This window comes from Oxyura jamaicensis, chromosome 5, assembly GCF_011077185.1.
Source record: "Oxyura jamaicensis isolate SHBP4307 breed ruddy duck chromosome 5, BPBGC_Ojam_1.0, whole genome shotgun sequence".
Classification (NCBI taxonomy): Eukaryota; Metazoa; Chordata; class Aves; order Anseriformes; family Anatidae; genus Oxyura; species Oxyura jamaicensis.
Genome location: NC_048897.1, coordinates 21,299,400 through 21,317,853, shown reverse-complemented (window position 1 = coordinate 21,317,853; position 18,454 = coordinate 21,299,400). Strand labels below are relative to the sequence as shown.

The 18,454-nt window shown below is 39.8% G+C and overlaps 1 protein-coding gene across 5 annotated transcripts in view; it reads right to left on the bottom strand.

The window, feature by feature from the left end:
* Positions 1-18,003, bottom strand: part of LOC118168659 (cytosolic phospholipase A2 epsilon-like) — a 30,125-nt gene extending 12,122 nt beyond the window's left edge. For 2 of the 5 annotated variants that reach the window (XM_035329211.1, XM_035329214.1), the window contains exons 1-8: positions 17,847-18,003; positions 16,618-16,690; positions 6,963-7,099; positions 3,535-3,666; positions 2,397-2,437; positions 1,925-1,967; positions 1,199-1,262; positions 233-396 (exon numbers count right to left, since the gene is read on the bottom strand). In XM_035329211.1, coding sequence (XP_035185102.1) covers positions 233-396; positions 1,199-1,262; positions 1,925-1,967; positions 2,397-2,437; positions 3,535-3,666; positions 6,963-7,099; positions 16,618-16,690; positions 17,847-17,873 — 681 coding nt within the window. In that variant the 5' untranslated portion in view covers positions 17,874-18,003. The other 3 variants (XM_035329212.1, XM_035329213.1, XM_035329215.1) reach the window with 3 other exon arrangements.
* Positions 18,004-18,454: the final 451 nt, after the last annotated feature.

Below are 18,454 nucleotides of genomic sequence, written 5' to 3'. Positions count from 1 at the left end.
TTATATACCACAAAAAGTACTATCACCAACCTATCTTTTTGAATAGGGCCAACATTCAGTAGTTTCCCAGTTGGCATCTATTATTTAGGTGTCTTAGGGGGTACAGCGCTCTTCCAGAGCAGAAGATTGTGGAAGATGACTTTTGATTAAAATACAAATTCTTTCAACTTGTCTCACTGAAGTATGGAAAACCGTGAGCTTACTGTGCTCATTCAACCTGGAGATCACATACCCAGCAGAAGGACGGCTTCTTTTCTGCCAGAGCTATGCACAGCTCTGGCAGACTGTACTTGATATAATGGAAGATAAGGGGCTTTTTGGGTTGCTGGGCAGAGCCCAGTGACAGAGTCTGGCTTTCTTCATATGAGTCCTTCACTGAAAACAAGAAGTCTTTCTCTAAAGAAAAAGGATGAAATATATACAGAGAAAATAATGGTTATGATCACAGAAATAGAACATTAAACAGTCATTTAGAAGTTGTTCTTTTTATATACAAGCGATTCAGCAATGCTTAAAAGTTCCTAGACTATCCACACAGGGAGTATTACAGGAAATGAAACAAAACAAAAGAGCTTGTAAAACAGCATTAGCTGTTTTGGAAACTCAGGCCTGTAGGAAAACTGGGCAAAATGTAAACTGCTGAGACAGAATAATGTATTTACTTCCATTTTACAGCACTAATAAGATTCATGCTCTAATTGAAAACCCCAGTTTTGATAGATAGTTAGCATTAAACAGACACAGCATGGACACAGAAAAACCATCCAATACCTGTGCTTATTACACAATACTATTTAAACAATAATATTACACAATATTACAAGATACTGTGTTGAGTTATTACATCTCAGTTATATCATAGTAGTGTGCTTAAGAGATAGAGGTAGACCTATACAGAAATGCAGCATGCTTGAAGAGTTGCTTGGACTACTTTTGCTAAGGCCAGTGTTGACCCAAGTCATAACATAACTAAGGTGATAGCCATCCTACTATCACAGGGACATTTAGGATTCCTGTAAGAACAAAAAAGGGAAATTACTGGATAAGAAAGTGACCAAAAAAAAAAATCTGAAATATCCAAATGATTTATACTTCACAGAGTTTAAAACTCAGTCACCATGTTTCCTTTTTTTGTATTGCATTTTTGATATTAATATAAAAAGTCAAACATATTTTTGTTCCTAGATTAAAGTCTAACCTGAAGCTTCTTTCTTCATCTGTTTATTGTCTACCAGAACTTCCAAGCAGGAAATTTCACGAGACTGCAGAAGGGATAAATGATGAGACAATTAAATATCCAAAATGTGTGATGCCTGAGTCACACTTCACTGCTATTTATTTCTGGCAACCTAGGTTTCTGAGGTCTGAAAAACAGTCCACCTTGTGTTTGGTAGGCTTGCAAGAGAAAGATTTTGGCACTCTGACAGTGTGCTGGGGTTTCAGCTGAAAGAAAAATGGCTGTGGCAGTGTGGTCTGTCTCTAGGGACAGGGCTGGGAAGGGAGAGGAGATAACCAAGGAAGGAACAGGAGCATGTTAGGACTCCTGAGGGTGAATTGATAGCTCAGTAAAATCCACATCATCCGGGATAAGGGTGGCTGTGAGAGAGTCCCTAGAGCAGTCCCCAGAAGGGATGACAGAGGTAGTAAGCCAATGAAAGAGCACTCAGGCTTTGCCAAGAAGCTTGCTATCAGCTGGTGATAGAGGATGTATCTGGGTATCCCCAGTGACTGTGTTCACTCTTTCCAAATACATACTCCCCCCCACGGAGCCACACAGGCAGACAGCTGCTAGTGTCTGACCCTCTTCACCTCTGTCTCCGTCAGCTCTACCTGCAGTGAGATGTTGGGGCACCTCCCACATTCATCCCTCCCAACACTAGTAGGAAAATGAGCACAAAAGAGAAGAGAAATAGTTTAAAATTACCACTAATACGCCATTATTGACAAGACTTTCAGGAGGAACCGGACTGAAAGACAAACAAAAAGATGCAATCAGAACTAATATGTACTAAGTACCTCTTTAAATGAACAGCAGGAATAACATTTTCCTTAAAGGTTGTCTCATCTAGCACAGTTTGTAATACATCACTGATTTTTATTTATTTATTGCTGTTTTCAAAGATATCTGAAATATTGTTTCCTTACTTTTTTATGGTAATGAATAGTAAGGAATATTCAGCACATTTGCTGCAGTTTTTATTATCTTTCTCCCTCCTCCAGGAAATATCAGAATAAATTAGCATCCAGGATGGTTCTTGGTAGATAAGGAACAGAGTGTTTTTGCCAATATGCAGCTAACTTGATAAACACCATCTGTGGCTGTGATGCTATTTTAAACTACATTAAACCCTAGCACATGTTCTACAGTTCTTCGGTTACATATGAATTTTACTCACATGCTCTCTGATGCAAATTCAACCTCCAGCAGCTCTTGTGTCTGTAAAAGATTAATTAATTCTAAGCATTCAAATTAATTTTCTTTCTTGCTAACTATGCTTGTTAATGGTTATTTGGGCTCCTGAAATAGCTCTAAAATATAATTTTCCTGTTTTAGGGTATGCTCAGATGATTGAAAGCAATTGATTTAGAGTGATTTTGGAAGGTATTCTCCCTTCTCAGACTGCCTGTGCTTGTTCATTAAGTAGTGAGGCAGAGTACAATGATCACACAGGGAATCCCCTGTCCTAAGTCTGCCCAAAGTGTTGGCTTAAAACAATCTAAAAGCACTGGCTTTTTTGGGTAATGCTATCAGAGGACTGATAGTCTTGTATAGCACCGGGCATTCTCGATTCTTCTGATGGGAAGGGTTCCCATAACAAGAATAATACATTGACCAGCTACTAAACAAGTTTATAGACTTCCTGCTGATATTACCTTTGTGTAAGCTGAATACCAATAAGAAAAGTCAGTGAAACAGCATATCTACAAAAACATCTAAATCGGACATCCTTGTTGATGTCATCTTATATGTATTCAGACAGACTAAAGCAATGAAATACAGTAGATAGCCATCTACCAGCTTTAACATCTCAGCACGAATCTTTGTGTTATATTTAGGAACGCATGAAAAATTTACAGGCCAGGCTATCAGTTTTTAACTGAGCACTCCAACATCTGTGTCAGCATATGCTAAAACTCGTTAAGTGCTGGTCCCAGGAAAAGAAATTTTGACAGAACATTTTGCTCAGTAGTGATGGGATCTTCTTTCCCCAGTAAAATCTAATAGAGCAACAGATTCAAGAAAGAGGAAAAAAGGGAACTCTGCTGCCAAAAAAAAAAAAAAAAAAAAAAAAAAAAAAAAAAAGAGTCCTACTAAGAGGTGGAGGAGCTAGCAAAAACCTTCAGCATGACATCCAACAGAAGGAGCACTTGGCATTCTATTGAACTAGGTCTGAATGGTATTTTTCAGATTAATAAAGTACAAATGAATATGAAATAAACCCTCCCACCTACAATTGCTTTACAGTAAGTTATTCAGGAGGTAACAGCAAGAGTACGTTCCCTTTCTGTGGCCACAGCTATTTTATTCCTCACCTCTGGATTTAATCGAAATGTCAAGCGAACAGTTTCTCCAAGCTGTATTTTAGCAACATCAAAGAGGACAGTGAAGAGGAGGTCATCTTTAGTGACTGCATTTTCATCATAGACTTTCAGTTCTAGAACATTCTGTGAATAGAGGTAGAGGATTTAGAACATTTCTATTTGGAGACCTTATGGAGGAATGAGATGATGTGCTCAGCGATTTAAGAAAGACAGAGAATGGGGAGATGTGAGAGAGCATGGTCAATTTTTCATCTATATAGAGCTGAATAAAAATATTCATAATCTTAAAATAGTTGAATTTGTTGAAGATTTTCCCCTGCAGAGTAATTTAAATGACAAAGGCTATCAGAACCATTGAACGTGCAGGTCCCATATTGGGAAACACAATCAACCTCTAACTTGATTTGAGGTCACCATTTTTGCCCAAACTGTAGGAAATCACCCAGTGGCCAGGACTTTATTATTATTTATGAGGAAAAAATATATATGGATATATATATGTATGTGTATCTTTGGATATAAGCAGTGATTAAAATACATTAAGGAAGAGCCATATAACTACTGAATGATGACATAATTATATCCTGTAAGTTAGTAAACAGATCACACATGGAGCTAATTACCAAGCAGTCTGCAGAAACTGATACGTTTTTGTTAAATTGGCAAAAAACATGCACAGAAGCAGCAGAACAAAGGCCTATTTCCACTGGATTTCATCCTGCACCTCTCAACCTCCTGATCCTTCCTGTCGTGGCAGGGAGCTTCTCCTCTCCCTCCTCTGCCACTCACTGTCTGGCCCGGCCAGAGGGGACACAGCTCCACCAGGGACTTCTTGCTGCTGCAGGCCAGCTGGCTCAGAGGTGCCTCCCGCAGTGGTGAGCAAAGTAATGCCAGCAGCTGTTTTCCCAGTGGGGAAATAATTCAGGTCTCAATAACTGAGGCAGCTCATTTTCATGAAAATTACAAGGACCTCTTATCTCAGAGGTCGCTTCTTATTTGTTAGATTCAAGTGAAATTTGCCAATGGGTTTGATGCTTATCAAAGACATACTGATAGGCCCACAATCTCACACACAAACACATGTGCAAGAAGAGTGATCATATGAGCTTCATTGCCTTAAAAGTTGAGAATAAATCACATAAACTCAAAAGCCAACTGAATATATAAATGTTCTTAAAGAAAGATGATCCAGTACCCACGTATTCTGGGAAATATTGACATCTAACCTTTCTGTAAGAAGCCGATAAGTGAGCGATGGCAAGTGTTAGCAAACTTGAGTTTGCAGTTTGCTGTCAGAAAGGCTGCTGTCCTTTAAGGGCACAAGTGTAAAAGCATCACACCGGTTTAAACAGAAAAAATTATCCTCAGTGCAGACAGGGTCATCTGTGGAGCTCAGAATTTCCTTCCACCACCTCACTAAGAAACACAGACTGACAAGAAGCAGAGAAAAACAGCCACAGCAATTAGGTTCACAGGCTGAAGAATATAATTTAAGAGGATTAAAAACATATATCACAGAAATATATATTACAGTAATAGATACATCTATTATTGCAGCAGACTGTCCTTACTTGGCTAAAATGGCAGACACTTTCTAGCGTGGGAAGCAGAAGGGCCTCTGGATGGTTCCCTGCTCCTGACAGAGGACATGAAAGCACCAGGTGCCTTGTGGAAGCACTGACAGAGACACACCGTCCTAACTTGACCCTCAGAGGGACAGGAGGCTGCCAACTTGGTGGTGGGGAGGCTGCCTGCCCCATGCAGCAGCCTGGGGAAGCCCATCCTGGGTGGTGATCTGTCAGAAGTTCACCAGAACAGATCCGTTCCAATAAACACGCTGGTTCCTGACAGGAAACAGCTAAACATCAAAATGTTTTTATATTCCATGGTGACAGCGTATTGTGTGATTTTACTGAGCTCTAGCTCCCATGATTTGGCAAGATGAATACCTGAGCTATACACATGACAAGTGAGAAGAAAATAAGCAGAGCAGCAGACTCTGGCTCTGCTCAGAAGGCAAAAGCACAGCAATTCCAGTGTATGCAGAGAAACCTGCAAGAGCCTTAACTTGGTCTTTTGAACCCATACAGCAGTGAGGTAGCAGTGGCAGACATGCCAGCGTGTTGTCCAAAATCCCCAGAACATGTTTGTTCAGCTCACACTAAAGTGACAGCAGCCACTTCCACGCTGCTGCTGCCACTCACCAAAAATTGCTGGGGCTACTGCCACATGTGCTGTCACAAACTTACTGCAGAGTAAACGTAAGGTCCTCCAAAATACTCCTCCTTGCAGGACTGGTTAAAGCACCTTCCTGTGGCCACTGGCTCTGACATGATTTTTTGGCTATTACATCTGGTATTGCAATTTTGAAGTACTTGTCAGACAGAAGCCATTGCAAGGTGCTAGTGTTCTGGTGCAAGAGGCACAGAGCAGTGGGTGTTTGTTCTCATGCTAAAATGTTGATGCCTTGCCTTCTGCCTTCCTGCTAAACCTGCAGGGCTTGATGAAATTGTGCCTCAGTGGTATTTTGAAAGAAGCTGGACTTTCTTAGGTCTGCAAGGAAAACACTGGACTTAGGCCATAGACCAGCAGATGTGTTGAAGCTGAAAAAATCTTCAAAACAGGACCAGCACCACCTCACCCAGCAGAACTGAGCCTGAGGCTCACGCATGGGCAACTTCTGTAGACAAAGGAAAAAGGTATTGTTGACTGAAGACCCTGTGGTGGAGCTGTTCTGAGTGTCCTGTTGGCACTGATGATTGTTCATTAATGATAAGACAGGCAGGGGACTGGCCTGCTGATCTGGCACCTGGTGGAACTGCACTTCACCTGCTCTGTCAGCAGCTCCAGGAACTGAAGGGTGCAAGTCTTAAAACAAAGTTTGATAGCCTTAGGCTTGAAGAAGATAGGCTGTAAGCCAAACCTTAAGCTCTCACATTTATCACCATGTTAAAAACTTAGCTGGTCTTTTACAAACTTGAAAACTTTTTGTTTGCCTTTTTTTAAAAAAAATATAAAAAAAAAAAAAAAATAGAGGTAGTTCCAAAGAAATAGTAAAAAAACAAGTACCCAGGCTTGCTTTCATTACTTAGTTCATATGTATCTTTCTTATGCTGTTCAGTCTACTCTGAAATTCTCACCTTTACTCTTGAAAAGCAGTGACTTCAAAAAAAGAAAGGAAAAAGAATAAAAAAGAAAAAGTGAAAAGTAGTAGAACATTATAAGAATAGTTGTGAAATATCTATCTTCTACACAACACAAAAATAAAATTTAATTCTGCTGCTGCATGCTACTGCACATTCCCTTTACCCACCATCCCTCCAGTCCCTCGCACATAGTTATTTTTACAGTACCCTACATATAGATCACACAATGAGATCTCCGCCCAAATAGACAAACAAATGCACTCTGCATCTTACTTTTACTTGGCTCTGAATCCTGAAGCAAAATGTTTCATTCCAGATTGGATCTTTGCAGTTCTTGATGGTTTTGGTCCGGACAGTCTCAGAGGAAGCAGTAGGCAAGGACAGGCTTACATAGCAGTCAGTTTGACTAACTGTATTTAAAAAATATATATTGTAACTAACATATTATGATAAAAATCTTAGAACATAAGCTTATAGCACTGCATAGACGGTAAGCTGCAAAAAGCAGATATTGTTTTTATTACTTTTCCTAAACACCCTTACTCAGCAACCCTCACTACTACCTGTTCTGTCAAGCAGGTTGAAGCTCTGGTCAGTAATGGAGATTCAGAGAAGCTGATATCCTAATATATCTATATGTCCTAATATCCAATTATCGTAGTAAAGGGAACTGTTGAGAAAAAAAAAAGGGGGGGGAGGGGGAAGCTATTTTTATTTAACAAAACCCATTATTGATTTGTCCCCAGTTTGTTGAGACCCTGAAGTGAAGAGCATGGCAGGGCTCACTCCCTCTACACTTGTTCACTCTTACCAGCCCTCCAATTTGGAGCCATTCTGCTCTCCTAGGTTCTGTACGTTGTTCTGTACTCATGTTTATACAACAGGCATTTCTTTTGTCTGCTGGGCAACCACAGTTGTCTCTAGTGTCTCCAACCCTTAGAACTCATTTTGTAATCACAGTAGCAGGTCAGATTTGGTGTTAACATGAGACAGTTTGGTACTATGGGATACATACTGAGAAGCAGTGTGACCAAGCATGTAACCTGCTGGAAAAGGTCTCATGACACGATGGCTCCAATCCCAGCTCTGTTCCAGGCTGCTAGGTCATTGTAGGCAATTGCTTCCATTTAAATTAATCTTCTCTGCATTTTCCCATCAATACAACAGTGATAATGATCATTTCCTCTTTTGTAACTTGCCTTGACATCCCATGATTAAAATCATCACACAAAAAATAACTACTATTATTATTATTGCCAGATGACCCACAAGAAAAGAACACCTTATCAGTAATTATGTTTTTCTTTATCTGTCAGTCTTTGGTTCTCATTCCACACTTTCTTTAAACTTGTGGTATTACTTATGTGGCAATGAATAGGTATTGCTTAAAACAATTTCTGCAATCATGTTGCATATGGTTTATCTTTCAAGTCTTCTGATACAACCCAAACATGAAACATCTTCCAGTTTTTCAGTATGCATTTGATAGTTTCCACCTTACTGTCCACAGTGGAGAAGAAAAGATTTCACTATTACAAATACAGACCTCTATAATACTTGTAAGTAATATTACAATAATTTAAACTTATTACTATTATTTTAAAATACTGAATACATGTAATATACCTTTAGATAACAATTTATTGGTTAAGAAGGTCATAAAAGCATGTTTTTAGCTGTCTTCCCCACAATATTTTCTACAATTCTTCCGTTGATTTTTAGTAAGTGAAAAAGAGAATATTAACTTTGCATAGGTACATCCTCAGGCAGTGTGAGAGAAGGTATGTGTGCTTCTGAGAATTTTTTCACTTGTGGTCTGGCAAATCTCTGTCATACATACTAGATAAGAAGCTTGTTTGAGAAGATGGGTTTTAGATAGTTTCTTTATCAAAGAAGCCAGTACTACACTCTTGACTTGCATCTAGATAGAGCTGTGGTGGAAACTTTCTTCAATCTGTCATCCTCTCTGAACACAGTAGACCTGTAGCAAAAGTTACAAAAATCTTTAACAAGGCTGTTCACCATTAATAAGAGCAAAACAAACTCCCACAGCTTGATGATCTACACTAACACCAGCTCAGTTAGTAACCAGTGAGGCCTCAGTCTCAACATAGCCCAAGACAAGAATGCAGATAAAGACATTTGAATACGAAAACACGCAATTACAACTAGACCACTGCATGAAAAATAACAAATTATGCCACAAAACTATAGTGCTGTTGGACTTATCAGGTAACTTACAAACACAACATAGATTTATATAACTTTAGGACCAGATCCAAATACATAATGCTAGATGTAAGTGCGGGAGACTCAGATGTCTGCATACACTCCCAGCCATGGACAAGAACAAGTGGATGCCCAGTGTCTTCCAGGTTCTAGCTCTCTTCCACTCACTTTCTACCTCCTTTAAAGGCTTTTAACTGTGACCAGCTATTGAAATGAAACATATCCAGATTGAAGAGGACTGTCTCAATCAGCCTAGCATACGAGAATGAGCTGAAGGAATTGAGTTTGCTAATTTAACAACAAAGAATGACAAAAGAAGAGGGTAACAATCAGTTATGGAATGTCCAAATGAGTGTAAAAAAGAGGACAATGATCAGTGTCTCTGCAGAGCAAGGTGGAAATAAACAAAAGACATAGTAGGAAAACTGTTCCAGCTCTAAAAGTATTCTAGTGAGCTCTGTCGAGAGCCTTTTTGTAATTTTTTTATGATTCATTTCAGACAGTACTACTCAGATAATTTATCAGTGACAGATCAGGTAAATTTGATCGTGCTTCAGGCAGAGGACCAGTCCAGGTGAACCTACAAATGTATCATATGGAATCAGGACTTGCTGCCATGTGATGCCCATGTTTATGCTGGAAGGCAATAAACAGAATAATCATAGCATGATTATTATATATATATATATATCAATTATATTACATGGAAACCAACTAACCAGTCTCACTGCCAGACTTGACTGTCTGGGAAGGAAGTGATAGAGAAATCCTTATGCTGTACACAAGCCCAAGTGAAAGATTCCCAGATAATATTTGGATGATGAAAGGCCTCATTATTTGCAAAACAATTGCAAATGTCAGTGATGCAGACTACCACTGCCATGTAAAATCTAGCCTCTCTTCTTTACATTGGCCTCCCACATAATAGCAAATTACCTCAAGATTCTTGGCCCTTATCTGTAAGGTAATCAATGGCCTCAATTCAGCAAAAAGGTTGGCTGAAGCTCCTCTCTGGAGAACATCACTGATAAAAGTCCTCAAGGGCAAGGTTTTCCCTGGCACTGCTTCAGGATAAGCCTCAGAGTCTTCAGGATAAGCCTCTGCAGGGACTCTGACATCCCACAAGCCGTATCACATTGCCCTTCTGGCAAAAGGCTCACCTCAGCAGCATGCTTCATCTCATGCCTGTGAAGGAGCACTAAGAGCACACATGCATAAAACAAAGCTGCTCTCTGCTCAGCATGTACAGGAAGGAGTGAATCACTGATTACAGTATCAGTCACATTGCTTAATGCACAACTGGATGATCTGCAGATACTGTTGTCTTGTTGAAACTGGAGCAACCAGAACTGATTTAGAACAAATTCTGCAGGATCTTTAATAGTATGTAAGAAAATCTGTTGGTAATCGATGAACAAAAAAAATGTATTTTTCACATTAAAATACTGAAGGCAGGAAGTTGCACCTTCTTCTCCTTATCAAAGGACTATCTCAAATATCTTGAAGCAAGTCCTGCAATGAGTAAATATGCGTATCAATCTTCACGTTCTTTATGAACTTCTTGGAATGTGCCACATAACAGCTAATAGTAGTAGAACAGATCTGCTGATATTCTATTTGTGGTCACTGTTCAGTGTCAAATAAAGTATACTTTGGTCTTAAATGCAATACACTACTGTGCAATAGGAAACAGGATACAGAGTAAAAATATGATCATTATCAAAGATGATCAAAAACGCCAAGGTACAATAATTTTTAAGAAGACGTGGGAGATGGTAAGCATGGGAAAAGGCACTGCTCAGCTTAGCTTTATAAGGACTTTATAAGGAGTGAAAAGGCATTACACAACTCAGCCCAAAGAAATTTGTAAATACAGAATGCCTATTCAGAAATCAAAGCACATATTGTATTGCTGTTATCTGTTGATAACCCCTGAATATGTTTCAAAGAAACTGAATGCTAGTCTTGTGCTGTGTTATTTATTAGTACAGCACTTCATGAAACATATCTCAGCACTTGCACAGATGTCCATCCAGGTTTGCTGGAACTTTCCAAGCTCAAACATGAGCTTATCATGTTTGAAACAAAGTCATGTTCTGAGCAGTGTGCCACAGCCTATAGCTCTTTAATCTAAGTGGAGGAGAAAGAATGAAGGGCCATGAAGCTCTGTCTAACTTCTAGTCTAGTCTTCTCAAAACACATGGTTTGGTTCTACATTGCTGGCATCATTACCTACTCATTCCAGCCTCACTTCTCCACCCGAGCTTCTCCCTTGTTCATTTTCATTGCCTCCGCCCTCTTCCAACCTGTTTTAAAACAGGTTATGAGATTTAAAAAATTATAAAACATTTAAAAGCCCATTTCAACCACTCATTAGATAGGTATTTCCTCTGAACAAGAGGATAGTGAAGTCTACTAAGAGCATGTAGTACCACCACAAAAGACTTTCATAAGATCATCCCTGTTCAGTGAAATACAACAGCTGCAGTAACACTTGTGCTGGTACAGTATTAGAGTATGGTAGCTGCTCCCAGCTTTTGCCTTTGAGACAGGGATGAGCCTGACACGTTTATCAAAGTTGACTACTTTCACCAGTCCTTCAGACACTAAACAGTTTATCCTCCTAATGCCCCTGCTAGGTGCCTAATACCCACTCTGCAGTCCTTACTTTAGAGATGAGGAAGTAAGGCTCTGATTAAAAACACCTTTTCCAAGGACACGCCACAAGTCTACAGCAAGTCATGAGGGAACATTGTATATAATACCTTTAACCACCAAAACAGCTTTCTATTCTTGCACACAGAAGGTACAAAGAAGTCAGCATGGCTACAGGAAGATGTGTGTGTGCCTTGATACCTAGCAGTAGGTATTTCCACCTGCAAGGAGGTGCCCTGATCAGGATTCCTAAACAAATAATATTTTAGTGACCTCCTTGACTGTACACATTGTCTCTTTTAGTAGCAGCTTATGATGCTATGAAGTCACAGCAAAGGCTTTTCATCTGCATGCTTCTTACCATCTATACAGTACAATTCAATTGTATACAATGCAACATACAATACCATATATACAGTACACTCCATCTTGGTGTTTCTATCAGCAATTCACTAAGGGCCTGAGAAACAGGTGAGAGAAAGGCCTAGAAATAGTCTTCTGCACTAGAAAATAAACAATATGTGTGATCAGAGGGAAACTGGTTTTTGCACATAGTTACATGGTAGCTAAGAACTGAAGAAGAGTGGGAACAGAGTTGGATGATGAGTGGATGAAAACAATGAGAAGATTGAATAGAAAGGAACAGAGGCTGCTAACAATTGCAACTGTAAAGTTGATTCAGATAATATTCATTAAGATCCCCATCCATTTGTTATTCATATTATTAACTGTGGCTGTTACTTTTCTATGATAAAGATCAGTCAGGACCAGAGCTCCATTTTGCCATGTGCGATTAGTAGTTACGCAATTAGACCTTGATCTTGATCTGATCAGCTTTCAATTACAGTAAGAAAAGCCTTTCTTCAGGTATGACATCATAGGGAGGAGTTTCTGGTGATCAGCAATTGCTCCTTTTATGTGTTTTTGTTTCAGTTTCTTAACCAATTAGGAAATCACTCTTTATAGGTCTTGTTGCAACTTTGTAGTTATCTACATAACTATTTCTCTGTCTTTGTTCAGGTACAAGCATTGACCTAATGTCAAGCATTTTTCTTAGGCTGCCTTTAGGATTTCTCTCAGTGCAAACACAGCCCTACTGAGGGGCTAGTAGCATGAGGAATCCATATGAGATGCCTTGCAGGGATAGCAATGCTCTTTATCATAGCACCATGCTCGAGGATTTCCCTCAACCACAGCTAAAGTCAGTGAGCACATTTGTTTTAAGAGAAGACTGATTTCACCCTAAGGCATTAGTCCTGGCTGGCTCACTTATACTGTCTGCCTGCCTCCCTCACAATGCAGCTGCAGCTGGCCCCTCACACTCATACTACAGGCAGTGGAAAGGGTAAGAAGCAGTGTATGCAGCTTGTTTAGAACATTTATTCAGTAATTCATTTTCCTATCAAAGAGTTTCCTTTGGAGAACACAGCAACTAAATTCTCACTATGGTGGTTTACCCAGGATTCAGAGGATGTAGGGAAAAAATTAGCAATATTGCCTTTCAAATTTTAAAATTAATGGTCAGTGCAGTATTGTGAGTTTGTTATTGAAATGACACAGCAACAAGACACAGATTTAGCACTATAGCAAGATATAAAGACAAGTTTCACAATTTATCTAACAAAAACACTAACTGAAAATTAGGCTGTCACATTAAAAATAAAATATAAAAAAAATTGTACTGCCTGGTACATTTCAGGAAACTTTCTGGAACCTTGGACTTGGCTAAATGCAAAGTTGGGCAAGATGGTCTAGCAAATAGCCTCACTGAAAACAAGATTGACAATAGGGATTTTTCACAGTATAGGTCTAGTTCTTGTTAGGTTGAAATGCAGTTGTACTTAGCCAGCAGAGAAGTCTTTCCAGAAAGAAATTCTTACATGGTGGAAATGCAGGGTCCTGCACAGAGGTGGCTTCAAAGAGGGCTGTGAAGAAATAAATTACGACGGACTTGAGGATGAAGACTCAGCTCTCTCTTTTAGAGGTCTTGGTTGGTGGACCAGCCCTTGACAAACAAGACTTTTGCAACAACTGATCTCTTCCCACACATGGTGGTAACTTGTGAAAGCCAAACTCCACCACACCAACTGACAGGAAAACATAGGCACTGGATGGAAAAACAAATTCAAGGCCTTTCAATAGCAAAAGCCAAGCTGATTTTGCCACTACAGAAGGCAAATAAGATGAGCATTGAGATAGTAGCAGAGGTTTTTATGACAAGGAAACCAGAGTCTGGACAAAGACTGTTGTTGATGCATAAAGATTGCATAGGCTCAAGGGGAGACTGGAATAGTGGCAGCATTTGTGCTGCTTGGCCTGGGATGTGACCACATCTGAAGTGCTTGGAGGATGAGGGAGCACTATACACTTTCACCTTACTCTCATCCTCCTCCACAGACACCTGCCTTTGGCTACTCTCAAACTTTGTCAGGAGAGACCTTTGGTCTGATCCAGTGCAGCCATTTCTGTCCCTTGTACACTTTGATGGGAATACAGGAAAGTAGAGAGCCCAGGGACCTTGGCCTGTGACTCCTGTACTGGGTGGTTCCAGCTGGCTACAGTTCACAGCTACCTTCTCCCAACAGCAGCAGCAAGGCCAGCTCTTCCCTGCCAGGAGAAAACAGCCACGGCCTTGTACCTGCCCCTAGGAATGTGTTACAGTGCCTTGTTTTGCCTGTGCCTCAAGCCAGCCTGTTTGGATGACTGATGTTCAGACTTCGGGCAATTAAACACATTTCTCCACACACTAACCTCTACAGCTGCAGAGAAATAGCACCATCCAGGCAGCGAATCCAGATTCCGCTGGAGCAGTGGATACGTTTGTGACAGCCACAAAGCTTTCACAGTTTAAAAACAAGAGACAGCTGCAGCTGTGCAGCTGTTAATGCTAAGTTGTCTGCCAGTTCTGGAATAAATGCAAGGGTGCACTCATCTTTGTGTGAGAGAGAACCCTAAATAATATATAGAAAAGGCCTTTTCAGGCCACCCAGAAAATATCAGAATTTCTCTAGAAGGCATTTCTGCTGCCCAAGCAAGGCAAATAAGATTAAATAATAATAATAATAATAATGTCCATAACTATTTAATTGTGATATAAGCATACAGACCATCCCAAAGAATACTGTTGAATCAGGAGCCAGACCTTGTGAGTCACAGATCTATCAGGTGATCTGTGGGAAGAGTGATGTGGTGAAAAGCATGCCTTGGTGTTTCTCCTGCCCAGAAGTATCCGCTGTAGGCCACTTCTGAGGACTACAGAACCAGATGAACCTTTGGACTGGTTTGGTATCACCATTATTACAACTTTTTATAGAAAAACTTTAGCTAAACTCAAATAAGCCCAGAAATTGGGACACCGTTATCTTGGGAATTATATGTACTACTTGTAGTTGCCTGATATCCTACATATGTTAGAGCAAATTCTTCTGCTTCATGAGTAAGCCATGAAATCATATCAGATTTCAACACACATTAGTAGCATAATTCTTGTTATTATGCTCACACCACATACAAATATGACCTTTTGTTTGACACAAAAGGAAAAAGCTAGGAGATCATGATCATAGCTAATTGACATAGGTATCCTGTAATATAAAAACAAATCCTCTATTATAGAACTTGTGCAAGATCTAAGGAGGCAAAGATGTTGTAGGTAGCAGCTCCTCGGCACAAAGGAGGACACTGGCTCTCCTTTGGCTGCACAGTGCCCCAGAGCAAGAAAAGCAAAGCATTCTTGTCTTTGACACATGGTCTTCCAAAAACTACAGTTTGGCCTAACCAACTGACTCCATCAAAGCACTGATAGGTTTTGGCAACCTGAACTATTTCTGTTCCCTCTTTCAACTCTGTCAGCAACTCCATCTCTCTTAACAACTTTAAATTATACAAAAATAGTAAATAAATAACTGTGAATGGGAAATATAGCCACTGTTTTCTACCTTTTCCAAAAATGTTTTGTTGGAAATGTTTCAAATGCTTACAAATATGTGAGTAAATTTGTGAATTACATGAGAAGTGCATTCCCACAAAAAGTATTCTCCAAAATAATAACTGAGCAAAGACTAACCCTAAGCCTGAAATTATCTGTAATTTTATTTAGAGATACTAGAGTTAGTCTTATGGATCTATGATGAAAAAAATAAAAATAAAAATAAAAAATTGCTCAGTTTCGGTTTGCTTTTTAACAGTGAATAATTTCTCATTTGTTGAGCTTTAACAACATACACTAGCCTTTTAAAATGGTGAGCAAAACCTTTGAGGCCAGTCCAATATTTTTCAGAAAGCCATGTGGTCTCAATGGAAGCAAATATTCTTGATGAATTCACTAGGATTTAATTACTACGTAAAGGTACGCATTCACTTCCTTCCCACTGCATTCCTGCCTTGTGTTTTCTCTCTGAGACAGATATTTGAGTTGTCCCATCAGCTTGGTTTGTCTTACATGTGTAACCACTAAGATTTTCTTTTTTCTACTCTCCCAAGAGCCCCCAGAAACATTTCAGTTATATTGTTTTTGCCTTGCAAGTCTGGTATTTCAAATACATTTCAGTAAACCATTCCCAGAAGAAGTTGTTTGGCAATAAGCTATAATGCCTTTTTTGTTGTTGCTGTTTTTCTTTCTTTTTTTCAAATCAGATATAGAAATACAGATGTGCCTGAATGTATTTCTACTGCCTGCAAAAGATGGACAGGTGATAGCAGAGCTCCACATATTACCCCACAGCCTGTAGCATCCACTCATCATCAGTGCTGGCATTTTCATCCAGAAGCAGAGGCACAGAGACACTTACTTGTTAGCAAGTAAGATACTTCACAGAATACCGCATCTGACTTCTGGTATTTCCATTAAGAGTAACACTTCTATAAACTGAAAGGTATTGTTTATAAAAGAGTGTATTCTAAGAATAGCACATATTCAAATATGGAACAATATCTGAAACCATGGTGATGCTTTGTACACAGATACATGTTACAGTGCTTAATTATCCTCACTGCTTTCAGAACCGAACTACTGGGAAGTGTAAAGAAAAACTGCAATACTCACAGAGATCTGCTTTTCTCAGATTTCTCATCCTTATGATTTTTACTGAGAGGGAGCTGCATGGACATTCTTCACTCTGCAGGAATACGACAAAACAATTACTCACATAATATTAAGTGGTTTATGCTTCATAAATCATGCCCTCCCATAAATGTTTGTTGCAATTTTCAACACCATACAGCAAAATTGGAAGACTAGTTCTCCTGCCCTCTATCACTAAGAATTCTCTAGCTTCACTCTTTCTCTTGAGGCTGTTTTAGTAGTTAAGGGCAGGGGAGAAGAGCAGAGAGGATGAGGGACCGCACTCCTTGCTTTGAAGACACAGCTCCCACATGAAGACCATTGCAAGATTATGTTCATTACTCTCCCATCCTTTTGAAGTAATAAACCTATAGATTCATAGAGTTTCTTTAGCCAATTCATTTACACTTTCCTCTGTTTATTTGTTAAGCCATGGAGGTCCTACACTGGAGGTCTCTGAGCCCTTCATTGGTTTCAATGAACTCTTTTGCTAACACATATCCCTATATTACAGAGCAGAAATGCTCTGTAATTTCCATTTTACAGCTAGTGAAGATGGGCACAGAATGATTAAATAACTCATTCATAGTCAGACAGCAAGTTAATTTCAGAGCTGCGGAGAGGACAGAGCATGAGACTTTCTGGAGCCCAATAGAGAGTTTTGGGGCTTTCCCTGCCTATGTTCCAGCAAAAGAGAGGAGAAAAAAAAAATAAAGAATTCACAGACCAAGATTTTCTTGGGTGTCAGCCATGCACAAATGTCAAACTAGTTCTATCTTTGTGTCCATGATTAACTACTGTTGTTAGTCTGTGACTCTCCTATATAAACCACTACCAGGTGGCTGCTAGCACAGCTACCTAGGCACAGCAAACAACAATACTCATAGCTGACAAATGCTGTGCTGAGAAAGATCCCAACATGCCTGCATTAAACCACAGATTCAGCCCAGTTCCTCAGCAAACTTCTGTGAGAAACCTCAGACTTTTTCCCAGTTTCTGCATGGGTCACCCAATGCAGCTGAACTTCTCTCCACCACCAAAAATGCCTCCACAGGAATGTTAGTAACAGCAAATCCAGCCTGACATAAGCAAATACATGCAGAAAGTTGGACTAACAGCTCCTGAGTCCTATTCTACATAGCAGAATCCCAGTCTCAAACCCACCCCAGGTCATCCTCAGCTTCTAATGCATTTTAGTCTGAATTTCTTACCTCACGAGCACTCCAGTAGGATCCCATTGTGCTCCCAGCTGCATACAAGTCAGATATGGGTGTCACGTTAGTGTTAGAGGCAACAGCTAGCAGTGACTCATGAAGTATCTCTGCAAACTTTAAGGAGGCACCTGTTGAGCACCAAGTGCCTTATCTGTGCCCCACCTTCTTTATTGCCTGAAAGGGAAAGTATGAAGAGAGAAGGGGAGGGAATTTGCTGAGTTTATTTGATAGCTAAACACCACAGGTGTTTGTTGGAGGAAGGCTGTACACACCAAGATGCTTAGAGCTATTAGCAAATCAAGATTAAGGAGTGATAGTGCACAGCACTTGCATGGATACCTACGACCTGGCAGCCTAACAATGCACGAATCAGAGAAGATTACAGTAGATATGTGTAGGAGGAAGGGAAACAGCAGCTCAACAGTAACTCAATCAACAATAAAAGGGATTGTGGACAAAACTTTTCAAGATTCTGCATTTCAACCAAATTTTATTTACTTTTCTAGAGTAGAGTTACGTGCTGGTAGATTTTTCCCCACTTTCATGTGTGTACTTGGTCAACTTGATTATGTTTTCCTGCTTTCGGGACTCTCACAAACAGGCCA